The 16,014-nt window shown below is 40.0% G+C and overlaps 1 protein-coding gene across 8 annotated transcripts in view; it reads left to right on the top strand.

Annotated features, from left to right (window-relative positions):
• The first annotated feature begins 8,360 nt into the window (after positions 1-8,360).
• The window catches only part of prox1a (prospero homeobox 1a), a 132,300-nt gene continuing 124,646 nt past the window's right edge, over positions 8,361-16,014 (top strand). For 2 of the 8 annotated variants that reach the window (XM_038811423.1, XM_038811467.1), the window contains exons 1-2: positions 8,361-8,615; positions 13,688-15,467. In XM_038811423.1, coding sequence (XP_038667351.1) covers positions 13,755-15,467 — 1,713 coding nt within the window. In that variant the 5' untranslated portion in view covers positions 8,361-8,615; positions 13,688-13,754. Of the gene's footprint in view, positions 8,616-9,768; positions 10,223-10,679; positions 10,700-11,996; positions 12,137-13,687; positions 15,468-16,014 lie in introns of those variants that run through there. The other 6 variants (XM_038811476.1, XM_038811486.1, XM_038811430.1 and 3 more) reach the window with 6 other exon arrangements.

Raw genomic sequence — 16,014 nt, forward strand, 5'->3', positions numbered from 1 at the left:
AATCGCCTTCTAATCAACATTTGTATTTACTTTGGCAATTTATAACTGAATAGGAAAATCCATGTAGGAAAGGTAGAGACAAAAACAACATGGTCAGAGTGGAACAATAAGAAAGACCCCGAAAGTTGGTTTCATTTTTTTAAAAATGAGTTAAAACGACAATTGAAGTTTTATGATGAAACGGTGGAAAAAAGAGCTTAATCTAGCAACGCAGAAAATGTACAACCCTTCAGGTAATAATCGAATTTGAGATATGAAATTAAAATTCAATTCATCTTTCCCTTTTGCATTTCTAAATATGCGTGCTGAAACGTAAATATGTCTTCAGAGGTAACTACTGGATTCGATTGCCTCATTTATCTGCTCTGTAACGCGTTATATTCTGCCACAATACCATGATTTTTCATCGAAACTCTCGAAGTAAGCGCGTCTCGCAATCTACTTACTCGATATGTCCTCAATTTGGGAGAAAGGGGGAGACAGCTTGAGTATTTCGATTATCTACTCGGTAACATTCATTTTCGAAAAGCCACGTTCTCCAATTCCGATTTTTAAAAAAACTTTGATGTGTTGTACAACATTAAGAACAACTTCATAGCAGGAGGAACTGTCTAAACGTTATTTCATGGTGTAATTGAGGAACCTTACTAGTTATTTCTATGTGGATCAATAAAGCAGTTGCGCCAAACCTCTAACTATACTTCTTCAAATATTCCAGCTAACTGTCGTGAGGAGGGTGGGGGGGGGGGGGGGGGGGGGGCAGGGGGTTGTTGGTAAAAGAAAATCAAGTGATTGCATTTTTAAAAATCTTTTAACCTAAAGTCATGTGAAAATCACTTCATGATTTGTTGTAGAATTCTAAACTTCTTTATATCTACATTGAAATCATTGAAAGGATTTTTTAAAAATCTACAAGTGGGCTAGAGCTATTACGAATGTGACAATGTTCCTCAAAAATGTTCATTCAGAATCCCACCTAGAGAAAATAAATTACATTAAATTATTCTGTAAAACAAATCTATTCAGATTAATGTGTGAGTAATGAACAAAAAGTAACTGCTATATAAGGACAACATTATAAAATATTCCCTGACAGCACCATTGGCGTGCATTGAAGTTAGTTAAAATATGAACACTTTAGTGAGTGTATGTATCTTATTATACGGAATTCATAATACTCATAGACAAAGACGTTTGAAGCACTTAAGATGATTTACAAAGTTGAGGAGATCGGGAAAAAAGTAAAAAGAAAGGCTTGTGTGTACATAGCATTTTTCACAACCACTGGACATCTGAAACGTACTTATGAAATGAAAATCGCTTATTGTCACGAGTAGGCTTCAATGAAGTTACTGTGAAAAGCCCCTAGTCGCCACATTCCGGCGCCTGTCCGGGGAGGCTGGTACGGGAATCGAACCATGCTGCTGGCCTGCTTGGTCTGCTTTAAAAGCCAGTGATTTAGCTCAGTGAGCTAAACCAGCCCCTTATCAGTCAGTTGAGTATATATGAAGGATAGTCACTGTTGTCATATAGGAAAGATGGCAGCCAATTTGGGCAAAAACCACAATGAGCAATGTGATAATGACCAGATAATGAGGGATGAACATTGGTCAAGATACCATGAAAAACTCCACTTCTATTCTTCAAAAAAGGGTCAAGGGATCTATTACATCCACCCAAGGAGGCAGGTGGGCTTTGGTTAAACATCTCATCTGAAAGACAGCACAGCATTTCCACAGCTCTGCACCTGCGCCTTGATTTTTGTGCTTAAGCCCTGGAGTGGGCTTTAAACCCAAAAAGTGTGCCTCAGAGAAAGAGTGCCATAATTTGAGCCACAGCTGACAACCCGAGGGAAATGATTTACCCTGGTTGGTGAATCCAGAACAAACTGGCACAATCTTAACATCCAACCTATGCCATTCATAGATTGATATTCAAAAGCACTTCTTCACCTAAAGGATGCAGGAAATCTGAAACTCGCTCAACCTAAGGGGTGTTGAGGTAGGTCAAATGAAAGTTTCAAAACTGAGACTAATAGAACATGTTAAGCAAGTTGTCAAAAGTTACATAACCAATGGAGTTAAGATACAGATCAGCCATCATTAATTGAATGCCAAAACAGGCTCAAGGGGCTGAATGTACTATTATTATTCATGTTGCCTATCATTGTTGATACATATGAAAGTTCCTAAACATGCAGTATCGAGGTCTGACCTAACCATGGAGAGGTTAGAGTCTTGCAAGGATGATCGCAGGAGTCACATTGATTTGAAAGCATATGGAGTGTAAATCAGTGCCTTAAAAACCTGCTTTACTAAATGCCCTGAATACTTGTTAGACATACTGAATTAATTTAAATACTCAGAGTAGAAGCATTACCTGTAACCTTTAAACACGTAAATATTGATTTCTAGATGAAGAGAAGTAAGTATGCATGGAAAGATCCTGTGAAGAATTCTCACTGGGTAGGAAACATGGAGTTCCTGAAAGGCAGCATTAACACAGTAGTGCTGAACTGGAACCAATTTCAAAACTACCAGTCTGAGATTGGTATATGCAGTACAAAGGAAATGGGACTTAGAGTGAATAATATCATGGAATCATATGACAGTACGATAATGAAGCCCATTGAGTCTGCAGCAGCTCTTTCAAGGAGCAATGCAGTTAGTCCTATTATTTCACCATATCCTGGAATGGTTTTTCCTTTGAGTAATTATCTAATTCCCTAACGAAGGCTACTTTTGAATCTGCACCCACTAATCTATCAGGTAGCATATTCCAAATCCTAATCACTCATTGCTTAAAGAGGTTTTTCTTCATGTCCTCTCTGGTTCTTTTGCTAATAACCTTAAATTTATCTTCCTCTGGTTACTGATCCTTCAGCCATTGGAAACAGTTTCTCCTATTTACTCAGTTTAAACCTTTCATAATTTTCAACACCTCTATCGCATCCTGCTCTGTCCTAAGCAATCTCAGCAAATAATCCCCAAATTTACACCAGAGCGACTAATATGCAAATGTGGCAAGTGGATAAAGAAGAAACGTAGCAGCATCTCAATAATGAGAGCTGCAATTGTCCTAGCATTCACAACTTTTTGGGTCCCAGATTCCTACTTCCCTTTGTGTGAAAAAGTAGTTTTCCGATCTCACTGAACTCCAATTTTAAGATAACACCCCATTATTCTTGATTCCCCACCAAACCAATAGAATATCCTTTCAAATCCTTCACCATGTTAAAAACTTTTCACAGAACAAGGCACTGGGGAGAACTCCTCTGCTCTACTTTAAAATGGTACCATAAAAAATAAAAAGACTTGCATTCATATAACACGTTTCATGACCTTTGAATGTCTCCAAGTTCTTTACAGCCAACGGAGTACTTTTGAAGTGTAGTCACTGTTATAATGCAGGAAATGCAACAGCCAATTTGTGCATAGCAAGCTCCCAAGAACAGCATAGTAATAATGGCCAGATAATCTGTTTTTATATTGTTGATCGGGGATAAATATTGGATTTTCCTATGTCCACCGACGAGCATTCCTTCAATACTGCACTGGAATGTCACTCCATGTTTAGTGCTCATGGTTCAAGTTTATAGAATGCGTTAGAATAATTTAATCCTAGAAGCCCTGGTAGCATTGTAGTGAATGTGTGCTGCATGCTCTCAAAGGTCAATATATCTCACATGATGTGCAGTACTCCACAAAACACCGTATTCCACAAAGCTTGGTATCCTACAAAATATTTTGTGGATAATCTAATGATATAGGTAGAAAGGTAACAAATACGTCCAAGATACTGTTCCAGCTGTCAACATCTCTGGAACTGCAAAAATGAAGTTCGTAATAAATAGAAACTTTTAAGTGCAGATATGAAAATGATATTCCCAATGCTAAACAAAGAAGACTTGAGGTGATCTAAGTTATAGACATATGCTAAAAAAATTAGATTCAGAGAAGACTGATGAATGAAAAGATATTTGAAGCAACATAAGAAAAGAGAAATGTTGAGGCTGACCTTTTTTGCAAAAAGGTGGTAACATGCAGGCACATTATTCAGATGTCATAATGAAGGTTGGTGCTCACATTGAAGACATGAGGTAAACTGCATGCCTTAACAGTCTATCACCTTAAATTCATCAAAGCTATTAGAACAACCATTCATCTGGCTGACAATAGCCCAGAAATGCAGGATGTGTCACTAGGGTCCAGTGGGCTCTATATATACCGAGACAGATGCCGGTAAGAAACTATTCATTAGTTATTTATTTAGCTTTTTTATCGGGGGTGGGGAGAGGAATGTTACACTTATTAATCGTAGAAGTGTGATTCTTGAGGGATGTTAAAGTACTTCCACCTTATGCACCCATTGTCACAAGGCGGTGCAGCCAAACTAAAATAGCGTGGATTAAAGGGTCAGAGGAATTTACCAATTTCAGAAGATGCCTCCCTGCTTCACGAAAGATATTTAGTAACAGCCATCTTGATTACATTTACAACGCAGAGAACAACAAGGGATAATGGCAAGAGAAGAATCTGTAGGCGGGAAAGTATTCACGAATTCAAGTATCACTTTAATTTGAGTAGATTCTATGGTGATAGAAGAGGTCACCGCATCTGAAAGCTGCATCAACTAAGAATCCAAACATTCCTTACATTGCATCTCAAAATCAAAATGAGTACTTTTTGGCTTTGTAAAGCTGATGCGTTGGGAAGGGGGTGGGTACAAAAGATTCCTCACAGGGGAGTCAGTAAGAAGTCGCGTGGTAGTCAAACGTTCACGTCATCAGCCCGTTAGTCTTCTTGGACGATGAAAGTCAGTTTCTGGTCATTGCAAGTCGGCTACGACGCAGAAGCAAATGGCCTACAAATTAAGACCATGCGAGTCCTGCTTGTAATTGTTTCCTGATTCATGTCTCACGCCCAATGAAACATGTGTTTTTCACTGTTTCTGTGAAAGTGAAAAATATTTTTTTTTTCATTGTGCAAAGCAACCTTCAATGTGACCAGCGAAAATCTATTGAGTACATAGCATGGGGTGTTTTCAACGTCTAGAGTTCAACTGGCCATTTCATAACTGATGACTGTGTGAGGTACTGCATAACACTCTGCTGAGGCTCTTCATGTTTATTTTAAATCAATTCCCGGGAAGAAATACAATGTAAGTGAACAATTTGAAAAGCATAGCTACAAAATGCAGTGTGCGGCTTTCGAATGACGCCTGTAGAGTATTATAAAACCGAAAGATACTGCGTACAATCGGAGAAGTCATTGAACGTTGCTCTGATTGGAAATGCCTGGACACACACACAGAATTCCTAAAACGGCAGACTGGCAGTAGCCGACTATGAACACGGGGCAGACATAGCCTTAATTACGACAAGACGTTTACACTCATGGAATGGTTACGCAATTAATAATCAGCAATACAATTTATCCTAAATTCATACTCTTATATCTCGAAACATTTCGGAGAGAATAGCTGGGAGTAGTTTTACAACAGCCACGACGTTGAACTCTCTGGAGTTTCTAGGTTAATAGTCTACTTGTGATGTCTTTTCTCTGAACATGTATTTAACAATAGTCATATTTAGCGCTACTTCTATTGCAGCAAGTCCAGGTACAACTTAAAAGATGACCCCCTGATAGGCATGTTATCTCGCAACTGCTCATTAACCCTACCTTCAGGTCGCTTACCTCTACACCTTCCGCTTGCACAACATGGAGTTCATGCTTATGAATTTAAAGTATCATTTTGCAGTTTCCTTTCTAATTTATAGAACAATAGTGTGCATCTCTAAATATTTATGTCTGAAACCAGTGTATTTGCGTGTAACCATAACCTGGATTTTAAAACTACAATTGAAATTAAGGGCTATTCCATTATGATTTTGAATACTACGTGTAACTAGTGTCAAACTATTCCTGAAATACATCAATCGCTAATGTTTTGCCTGATTGACATAAATACAATAACACGCTCTCTTTGGTCATCTAACATGGAAAGATGAAATAGTCTAACCAAATGTGATGGCACACCCCACATACAAAAAAGGCTTTTTAACAATCAGCATTTTGAACAATTAAAGTCTCAATATCCTTAACGTATCCATAAATCTATTCAGCATAACATTATTTTAAAGGAAATAAAAGTTGTTGAATTAGATAATACCTATTCTCTGTTATTCTTTTCTTCATTATTTCAAGTTGATACATGCTTATTCGATCCGCTTGGTCTTTTTGGGTGGCATGGCACAGTAGACGGTGCCAGCCGGATTTGGAGTTCCATCACTTTTGGTGCGGTATACAAAAGTTTGGGTTGACATCAATAACTGTCACTTCACTTCCTTATTTTGAAGTCAAGGTATAGTATTTATGCCAAGGTGTCCAAATAGCCTGACCAACGAGAAAACTACAATCATCAGGGGAGTCTGGTAAAATTGCTTTCCACCACTTCATAAGTTGGCACGACTTTTAGTCACAGAGCTTCTGAGTAGATTTTTCAATTTAGTCATTAGAAATTATGTTAGTTTCTACTCAGTTTTGTTCAATTGGTCTGTACTCCAGCATTAAGTAGATCGATTTTAAAATGGGCTACACAGGAGAACAGATCATAAACCATTGACAGGGATGCATGCCTTAGTCATTAAAAGTTGAATCCCGTTATACATTGGCACCATTTAAGATCAATAGAATTGGCACGCATCGAAATATATTTCAATACTTGCAATGGTGTTCTTTTTGACAGCGCCATATGTCAAAATAAAACACATAATTGTCACTCCTGGTGATTGATATTTGACAGGTCTGGAACAAGGAGGGGCAGAAAAACAATGTCCAACTTGTGTTTATGGCGGCTGTGATTGATAATATGTTTGTGTAGAAGTGTGGGACTCGCAATGAGAGGAGGTAGATTTAGTTACTTTTAAACCTCATAGGGCTTTAGGCGAAAGAAAACGCGCGTGTGATGAGATGTTTCGTCATTGTAAGCAAAATATTTGAGGGATTAAATACTCAGTACGCAACTTGTTGCTGCAACTTTCAGTAACATGGCAAATACTTCCTTAGAAGTAATCTCACTTGGCAGGGGCGATATAACCTATTTCCTGTTTAGATTTTTTCTCTCTCCATCACCACATTCTATTACATCCACGAGCCAAAGTCATATTACCTGGTAGAAATTCTGTGAGGTCTTTGATTTGTTATCATTAGATATGTCGCAGATTATCGTCATGACGGTGAATGTTATCAAATTACACCATAAATAACAGATTCGTGGGTTTCATCATAACAATCACAATATACAAGCGAGGCAGAAAGTAATTTGTGGTTAACTGTAATCGTAAACCAGCTCCACAAAAATACAAATATTCAGGACTCACGGACGAAAACAGTGCCATCGCTCCTCGTCAAATAACTAACACATGAACATTGTTGTGTGTTTTGTGGGATCCTTGATTTTTTATTTTAATTAGGAAAATTAACAACCAGAACTAAGACGATGATTAAACAGCGTGACATCAGTATAAATCCAGAACTATTTTGGTTCGATTGTACAGGTTTCAGAAGGCAAAAAGTTACCTAACCTTTCTGTTATTTTCACTGCTCCCACTGCATACCGCCAGCTTCGGTGTTACCGTCCCTTGAAAAGTCACTTGTGGCTTTTAGCGCCTAATTTGAGATTTCACGTTGGAAACATTGACACATACCATATCGGGTGTTAACCCCTTGCAGCACTTTGTTTATCTTCACTTCCAACTTTCCCTACCACGCAATTATAGAGTCCGGAAGCTGACCCAATATTGATTGCTCATCTCCCCCCCCCCCCCCCCCCCCCACCACCCCCCACACACACACGTTACTTTGGCTTTTCCGTCACTGGTCCCTTATAAACGCCTCAAACACACAGACTGGTGTGTTTGCTGTAAATGTTATGAGAGGGGTTCTTTTTTTAAACTTTCTTTTGGGGGCGGGGGGGGGGGGGGGTAAAGGAGGGGTGGCATAGCTCCGGTGTTCTTTCCCTCTGATGTTGGCAATGCTTGCGAGTCGAAGACGGGCAAGAAACATGACAATCGAGAGAGAAAAAAACTCACTTTTTTTTCTTTCATGAAAAGGAGCTTTGAGTTTATTGTGACGCGCGGCTCAAATTCCCCAGCCAAAGTTGCCAATTTGCTGAAAGGAAAGGCGCGCGGCTGGTGTGTGTGTGTGTGTGTGGAGAGGAGGAGGGGGGGGGGGAGAGGAGGAGGGGGGCGGGCGCACGTGATTCCCCCCCCCCCCCCACACACAGCGCATCCATTGGTTGGAAAGGAATATTTTTGAAGCCGACCGCCAAGTCTCTTCCCATTGGGCCGCAGCGGCGGAGGTGGCGATTGGTCGGGCGGAGTGACGTCACAAAGACTATGACGCGCGTTCTTCCTGTTTCCTTCCTCGCGTCTTGAAGTGTATCTTCAGCGGCTCGCGCAGAATTAACAATCAGAGAGGAGAGAGCGGCGCGAAGCCCTGCCTCCTGGAGGTCTCCCCTGTCCCCACCAGCCCCTTCTCTCTCTCTCTCTAACCCTCTCTTTCCCTACTGCAAGCAGCAAGCTTTCTCTCCTCGCTGGCTACTAATACCACACAGTAAGTAACCTTGTCCATTACTTACCTTTTTCTCTGCGTCCTCCATAAACTTTAAACGCTTTTGTGAGCGTGTGTGTTCTGGTAAGCTTAGTTCCCGTACCTTCAGAAGGGGGATTTTTTGTTGTGTTAAAACCATATGGATTTTTTTTGTGTGGAAGGAAGGACAGGAGAAAAGTGTTTCTAAATCCCCCCCCCCCCCCCCCCCCACTACCACCCCCAATTTTTTTTGTTTTTGTTTTGTACACAATGCGCTGCTTGTTTTCCAAATATTGCATTGTACTCTTTTGTCCCATCATCTGCTGCCTCTTTGTCTGTTGTCAAGTGTTGTATCCTAGGTATTTCGTGTCTCGTCGTGCAACGGATTTGCTTTTGATTTGCATGGACACTTCCTCCCCCCGCCAGACCTGGTGCAGATGTGTTAGTTTCGGTTTGCTTTCTTTTGGGGTATCATTTATTTTGCAAATGAGCTATTGTGTCATTGGATTCACTGTTCCTAGTGTTCGCGTCCGGCTTTTATTCAAACTTTGATGGGGCAGTGATTAAATTAACGCGTTTCGAAGTGCACGGAGGGTCAAACTGGTTCCAGTCTTTTGCGTCCCCCCGCCCCCCACTTCGGCTGCATTGATGGTCAGATATGGACAAAGAATTGTCGTCACAAGGTGTCCATTGTCAACATCCCCCCCCCCCCCCCTTCCCTCTCCCTTGCACCCATTTCCAACTCCTCTCTTAATATTCACCGTATCTCGATGTGTTCGCCTTGTGTGTGCGGTTCGTAGCAATAATGTCGGGAACTCCGGCACTGATCGCAATGTGTTAAGCGTGGAGGTGTGCTGTCAGATCGAATAGACCGATTGGCGTTGACAAGGAGTGATTAACAGAAAGCAACATTGCAACTGCTGCGTTCGAACAGTTGGAGCAATAGTATTTGTGGGGAAAGGGCGCATTCTGATTTAGTGCAAGCGTGTTGCAGATTACTTCGAGACGAGTCAGGGGGAGAGAAGTGGTCCTATTGAGAAAGTGTAATCAACTTTTCAGTAGGTGGATCCTGCAGCATCGCCAATCTGGGAAATGCAATTTCGTGGCCTGATTACAGTGTCTTTCAACGCCCCCCCCCCCCCCCCCCTCAAAAAAAATCTGTAACTAAGCCAAAAGGAGCTGTCTGCTACTTGTCACCTCCTCGTATTTACTTATTGCCGCCTTCAGTTTGAGGCTAGAAGGGACCTGGATTCTTTTCTGCCCGCCTGTGACCTCTTTAGAATTGCGTTTAATTGTTTACAGACAATTCAAAGAGGCTGGCATCCCTGCTAGTCTTGTATATTGTTCCCAATATTGATGTTTATCCAGCCAGCTGCTGGGTGCCCCCCGTAACTCAGACACACACCAAAGGAAGGATCGGTTTGGTAATGTTTCGCTGAAGCCCCCACCCCCGAGGGGGGAGGGCTGAAAGTGAGCTGGTGAACACTTAAATAGAGATTGCTTTGAAAAGGCGAATTGAACGTTGCTGCTGCAGAAAGGTGTTGAGTTGTGCTGGCTTCAGACTGAAACTGCGCATGGGCACTGTCAGACAGGTGCGTTGTGTCAAGACGGCAGGTGCAGCTTGATGTGAGGTGGGAGCAGCAACCCTCAGTGTGTCTTTATATTTAACAGAACAAAATAGTTCAGTCTGCCATCAAATCTGAAGCAAACTCACGAAAGATCAATTGAAGATCCCGCCCGTCGCCAGTAAACTTTAAAGACGCTATTGTCTTTCGTTGGTTTAAATGTCTTGTCTGCTTTTTCTTTTTTATTTAACAAAAAAAAGCTGAACATGATGGAACAATGTGCAGTCTACATAACGCTCTATGTTCCAACCGATCATTTGACCAAACACCCGTTTACATGTATAGAGGTGATCACGACAGGGGAAAAGGTGACTACAAGTCTGCAGAAACAGGCTTGATCACTTTTCAACTGCTCAGTTTATATATTTTTTTAAAACCACCAAGAACTTCAGGAAAATTGTTGACTGGAAATATTTTGAAGATACATTGGTTCCACCTGAAATGGTTCAAAGTAGCAGCTGTGTTGTAACAATAGAGCTCTAGGTAACAGCATCTTTTTCACATCAGTCAGCCTCCCCATAAAGCGTTGCTTAGTTTGTTTAAATGTTCCATTGTATCAGCTAGACTTGACAGAATGCTTCAAAGTGAATGGCATTTACTTAATCCTTCCCATATTTATAGCCAGTGTATACATCGGCAAAAGCGGAACTGGATTGTTATTGGCATAGATGATGAACCTACATATATAGTGGCGGTAAAGCTTTTCAAAGATGATTCTGTAAAACATCTGTGATTATTTAAAATATTTTTCCCTGAGCGCAGCAGTTTTGCACAGAATTGTGTATCCTTGATTAGATACCTTGCTGTTTATGTTACAAGCCAGGTGTGCAGAATATTGTGTACTTAGTTAAGCTTTCCAGAGGTAAAGTAAAGGGCAGCACATCCCTTCTGTCATAGATTTAGCTTCAATAAGTCTGTTTTGATTTAGGGAGTTTCAGTAGAAAGGTGTTGAGAATAATTGAACACCTAAAATGTCCAGATATTAACATTGCCTGATTCATATAGTAAAATTGAAGATGTGTCTCAGGAAATGATAAAATTGGGAATGTTTTCATATTTTTTAACCAAAATGGCACTTTTAGAAAGTGCCTATATATTCCCAAGATTAAATTGAGACTTTATAGAGTCATGAAGTTATAGTTCTTTTAAGAATGTTGCCATTTTTCAATTATTTTTGCACCCACAAACCGTCTTCTTAATTTACAACCTACAACAGTCACTTGAATTAGTTTCTTTATTCTTCCTCTCCAGGTGAAAGCTGGACAACTGTGTTTTATCCAAAACTGGGACTTAAACATATTGCTGATTTATTATATGTTGTACCTTCTTTAATCTGTAAGCGAATATGAAGAATGTACAGGAATTCTGTGTTTGCTTTACGTAAACACTTTATTCCCAAGGAGTAGAATTGTTGAAGATATACCTTCTTTCAGGTGCTAATGAGCTAGACTGCGCATCAATTTTTATTTGTCTACCAAGAGAATAATTAAAAGCCATTCTTGTTTAAATGCATCAAACATCAGCTCAGAGAGTTTAATATCTCCAAGATTGGCCTACCCGTGATTTAAAATTTATTCTGCATCTTTACCCACTAAAGGAATGATGTTCTTTTAAGAAACTGATGGAATCAAAAAACTGTTTTGAAGAGATTTTGCTGTTAACATCTTTAAAATTAAATTTTAAGGTTCGTTGGAAAGGAGCCCATTTACACCATGTGGTACATTACTGTTTTTGACATGATAACATTGGAAACGTCCTTAGCTGGTTAAATGTTCAACACTTTCAGTGGTCAGCAACTTTCACCAGATGCAAATTAACCAGCAGTGATAAGTTCTGACAGCTGCTTTGCTCTCATTTTATATAATTATGTTCGATGCATTTAGAAGACAGAAATTTAAGTATCAATTTTTCCCCCCAAAGGTAAGTGGGTTAATTTTTTTAAAAATCTTGAAATAGGCTTATTACAAATGTATTTTGTCCTGAAAGCAAACAGTTGTTTTGGTAGACTGTGATTCTCCAACGGTTATCACAGTTGTGGTCTTGGGGAACATGTAGATGTTTTTACAGGTGAATTGAAAGGGATGGGAGCCATTCCAAAATGTCCGCATGCTGCCTTTGGCAAGCAGTTATTCTATTGTGGAGATGTCATCTGTTCAGCTGATGTAAAAGTTTCACATAGGATAAATCTAGCATGAAAAATATATTTTGATTTGCTGTTTACATAGGCTATAAACCTGAACCCTATATTCAATAGAGCCAGCACTTGAAACATCCATGGGGTTATTTCTGTGCTTGTTAACCAGGCATTGATTGTGTCTGGGTTGCCTTTATGTGAGAAATACGGCAAACATGCTAGCTGTATTGCTGTCCTTGGGAAATTAGGGGCTCTGACATAAAAGACATATGTTCTCTTCCTTTCCCACGATTTTGTTTGACATTTTCTTAGTCTGTAGCTGAAAATTTTAATATCATTTTATGAAGAGATCGGGGGTATACAGGAATTCTCACACATTTGCATCCTAAAAATCTTTCTCACTAAATTATGAAACAAATAGATGTCTTTGATCAGGACATAAATCTCCTTTTTAAAGATATATTTATTTTATTTTATTTATTTATATATATATATATATATATATATATATATTGTATATTACTGTAGGATTTGCAAGTTGATGTAAATGTTTAGTCACGCTATTGTCACTTCTGTTTTTTGTCGGGTATGGAACAGGAAGCTACATTTTACTAACCAAGTGATAGATAACCTTTCACCAGTAGTTACCTATATATAGGTTTAAAAAAGAATGGATGGATAGCCTAAACCTATATTTAGGTTTGTTCTGCTGTCTTTCATCTTGTGCAGAAAATAATCCCATATCATCTTGGAATTCTTGGAATGAAGTGTGGAAGGAATAGATGTAATTTAGCAAGTTCATTAGTTAAGAGTCCAGAGAAAAGAAATTTCAGTATGTTAAGTTGGAACAAAATGAAAGTTAAAATGTACTGCATTTTAATAAACTGTATTTTTCAATTAAAGGTGGAAAAGTCTGTGATAATGCAATATGCAACACCACTGAGCTACGATATAATACACCAATGTTTTTGTAATCGGACCTATTTGTTTGATTTTAATTTTTTTTCAAACTTTGAGGTCTTGTTCAACCAAAATGCAATAACCTCTTGATTAATATTCTTTCCTCAAGATAAACAGTATCATTTTAGACATTTGTACAGGTGAATCATATTACTAGTACTTAAGTAATTTTTTGCGTTTTTAAATCTTAATCCATCTTAAAGTATTAGAGCGAAATATTTAAAAATGTTGCAAATGGAATTCACAGTGAATTGTAATAAATGTAATGTGCCGTATATCCATTACCGGCACATTTCTACTTTATGCAGAATTGAGGTCAGGAAATTTGGAGAAATTAAAGAAAATGATTCATCAAGTCCTTTTGTTCTATTGGCTAGGGTCCCGGGATTCTCGAGCTGTGCCCAGCTGACAAGCTTTTGAAGATGGCACGATAATAGTCCAGTGATGCCTGACCATGACAGCATAGCCCTCTTAACTAGACATACGAAAAGACGCAGGGTCGACATTGGAGTGAAGAGAACTGTAGGGACATCTACAGTGTTTACTAAAGCGAAAGTGAAGCTATTCAGTGCCATGAATCCCCACGGTTCAGATCAGGACATTGAGTGCTCAGTGGTTCAACATACAGATGGGGACAAATCAAATGTGCTCCGCAAGCTGTTGAAGAGGGCAAACTCATATGAAGATGCCATGATGCCTTTTCCTGGAGCTACCATAATTTCTCAGCTATTAAAAAATAATGCCACCAAGAATGGAAGCTTGGAGCTCAATTTGCAAGCCAGTGGTCTCTCCAGTGCAGGCTCAGAAGCAAATCAGGAGGATGCCTGTAGCAATTCTTCAAGGGAAAGTGCCCAAGAATGCCTGTCACCATTTAGCAGACCGAGCATGAGCCAGTTTGATGTCGATCGGCTTTGTGATGAACATCTGCGGGCTAAACGTGCCCGAGTTGAGAACATAATTCGAGGCATGAGCCATTCACCAAATGTGGCATTGCGGGGTGGAGAGAATGATCGTGATGGGATGCAGCAGCCTGTGAGCCCCAGAGAAAGTTATAGGGAAAATAAACGTAAGCAGAAGCTTCCGCAACAACAGCAACAGAGTTTCCAACAATTGGTTACAGCCCGGAAAGAGCAAAAGAGAGAAGAACGTCGTCAATTGAAGCAACAGCTGGAAGACATGCAGAAACAACTGCGACAGCTCCAGGAAAAATTCTACCAAATATACGACAGTACAGATTCGGAGAACGATGAAGATGGCAACATGTCTGAAGACAGCATGCAATCAGAAACTGCTGATACTAGGGCACATGACCGGTCTGACAATGAGATGTCGGATCTAGATCCAGGACACTTCCTTGATCGTGCTCGTGCTCTTATTAGGGAACAGGAAATGGCAGCAGAAAATGAAAAATTAAAGAGGGATGGTCACTCGAGAAAAAGCCAAGGCCCAACCAACTTGCATGCTGAAGGGAAACAGCTAGCTGAGACTCTTAAACAGGAACTTAATTCCACCATGTCACAAGTAGTGGACTCTGTAGTCAAAATGTTCTCTAAATCCTCCCACCAGCTTCCTCAGGTCTTCCCACCTATCCAGATTCCACAGGCACGATTTGCTGTGAATGGGGAGAATCACAACTTCCATACTACTAATCAGCGGCTTCAGTGCTTTGGTGATGTAATAATTTCCAACCCGTTGAACACTTTTGCCAACATGCATGTATCTAACTCTTCAGACCAGACAGAAGCACTGCCTCTAGTAGTACGCAAAAACTCATCAGAGCAATCTGCCTCCACCCCTTCTATGGGTGGCCATCACAGCTCTCTTCATCAGTCCCCACTCTCAGCCGCAGCAGGATTTTCATCCCCTGCCTTCCGCCACCCGCTGCCTCTCCCTCTTATGGCTTATTCCTTTCAGAGCTCTCTGGGTAATGCTTCCAGCACAGTTTCCGGGAAAGATCGGTCATCACCTGAGTCCTTGGACTTGACCAGGGAAACCACCTGTCTGCGGACCAAAGTGTCATCACACCACATGAACCATCGTCCTTGCTCACCGCTGCATCCATCCAGCACAGCTGAAGGTCTCTCTTTGTCCCTCATTAAATCTGAGTGTGGTGACTTGCAGGACATGGCAGACATTTCACCATATTCTGGAAATACAATATCCTTTTCTGATAATGTCTTTATGTTTAATAAAGGTGCATGCAGTTCAAGTACAATTTTTGTCACCCAATTAGTGTCCTTGGTATCCTATTGGAAAAATAAGTTGAACCATTGGCAGACAATCCACATTTCCTGGGCATTCATTTTATGCACCATCATTACATGCATTTGCAGAACCCAAACATGTTGAAGATGCAACAAGTGCATCACCCCCACCCTCCAATGTTCTGCAAGTTCAGTGCAGCTGCCTGCTATGCATGATTAACCTCTGTTCAGCTGTACACAGAAATCTTTTGTTCTTGTATATACAAAGCAAATGATTTTAAAAGCTTGTGAGCACAATCAGAGTGGGCTCCACTAAACTGAACTTCTTTCACAAGAATTACTTGCTTTTTTTCTATATTTTAGGTAAATGAGTATAGTATTTCTTTTCAACAGAATTTTTGTAATGATAAAAATGGTGCTGGATTTTCTGCGGCAAACTGCCCTCTGTCAAAGCGCCAGTTCTCTGTTTAGCGTTTCATTTTTTCTTTATCATATCACTT

This window comes from Scyliorhinus canicula, chromosome 1, assembly GCF_902713615.1.
Source record: "Scyliorhinus canicula chromosome 1, sScyCan1.1, whole genome shotgun sequence".
Taxonomy (NCBI): Eukaryota; Metazoa; Chordata; class Chondrichthyes; order Carcharhiniformes; family Scyliorhinidae; genus Scyliorhinus; species Scyliorhinus canicula.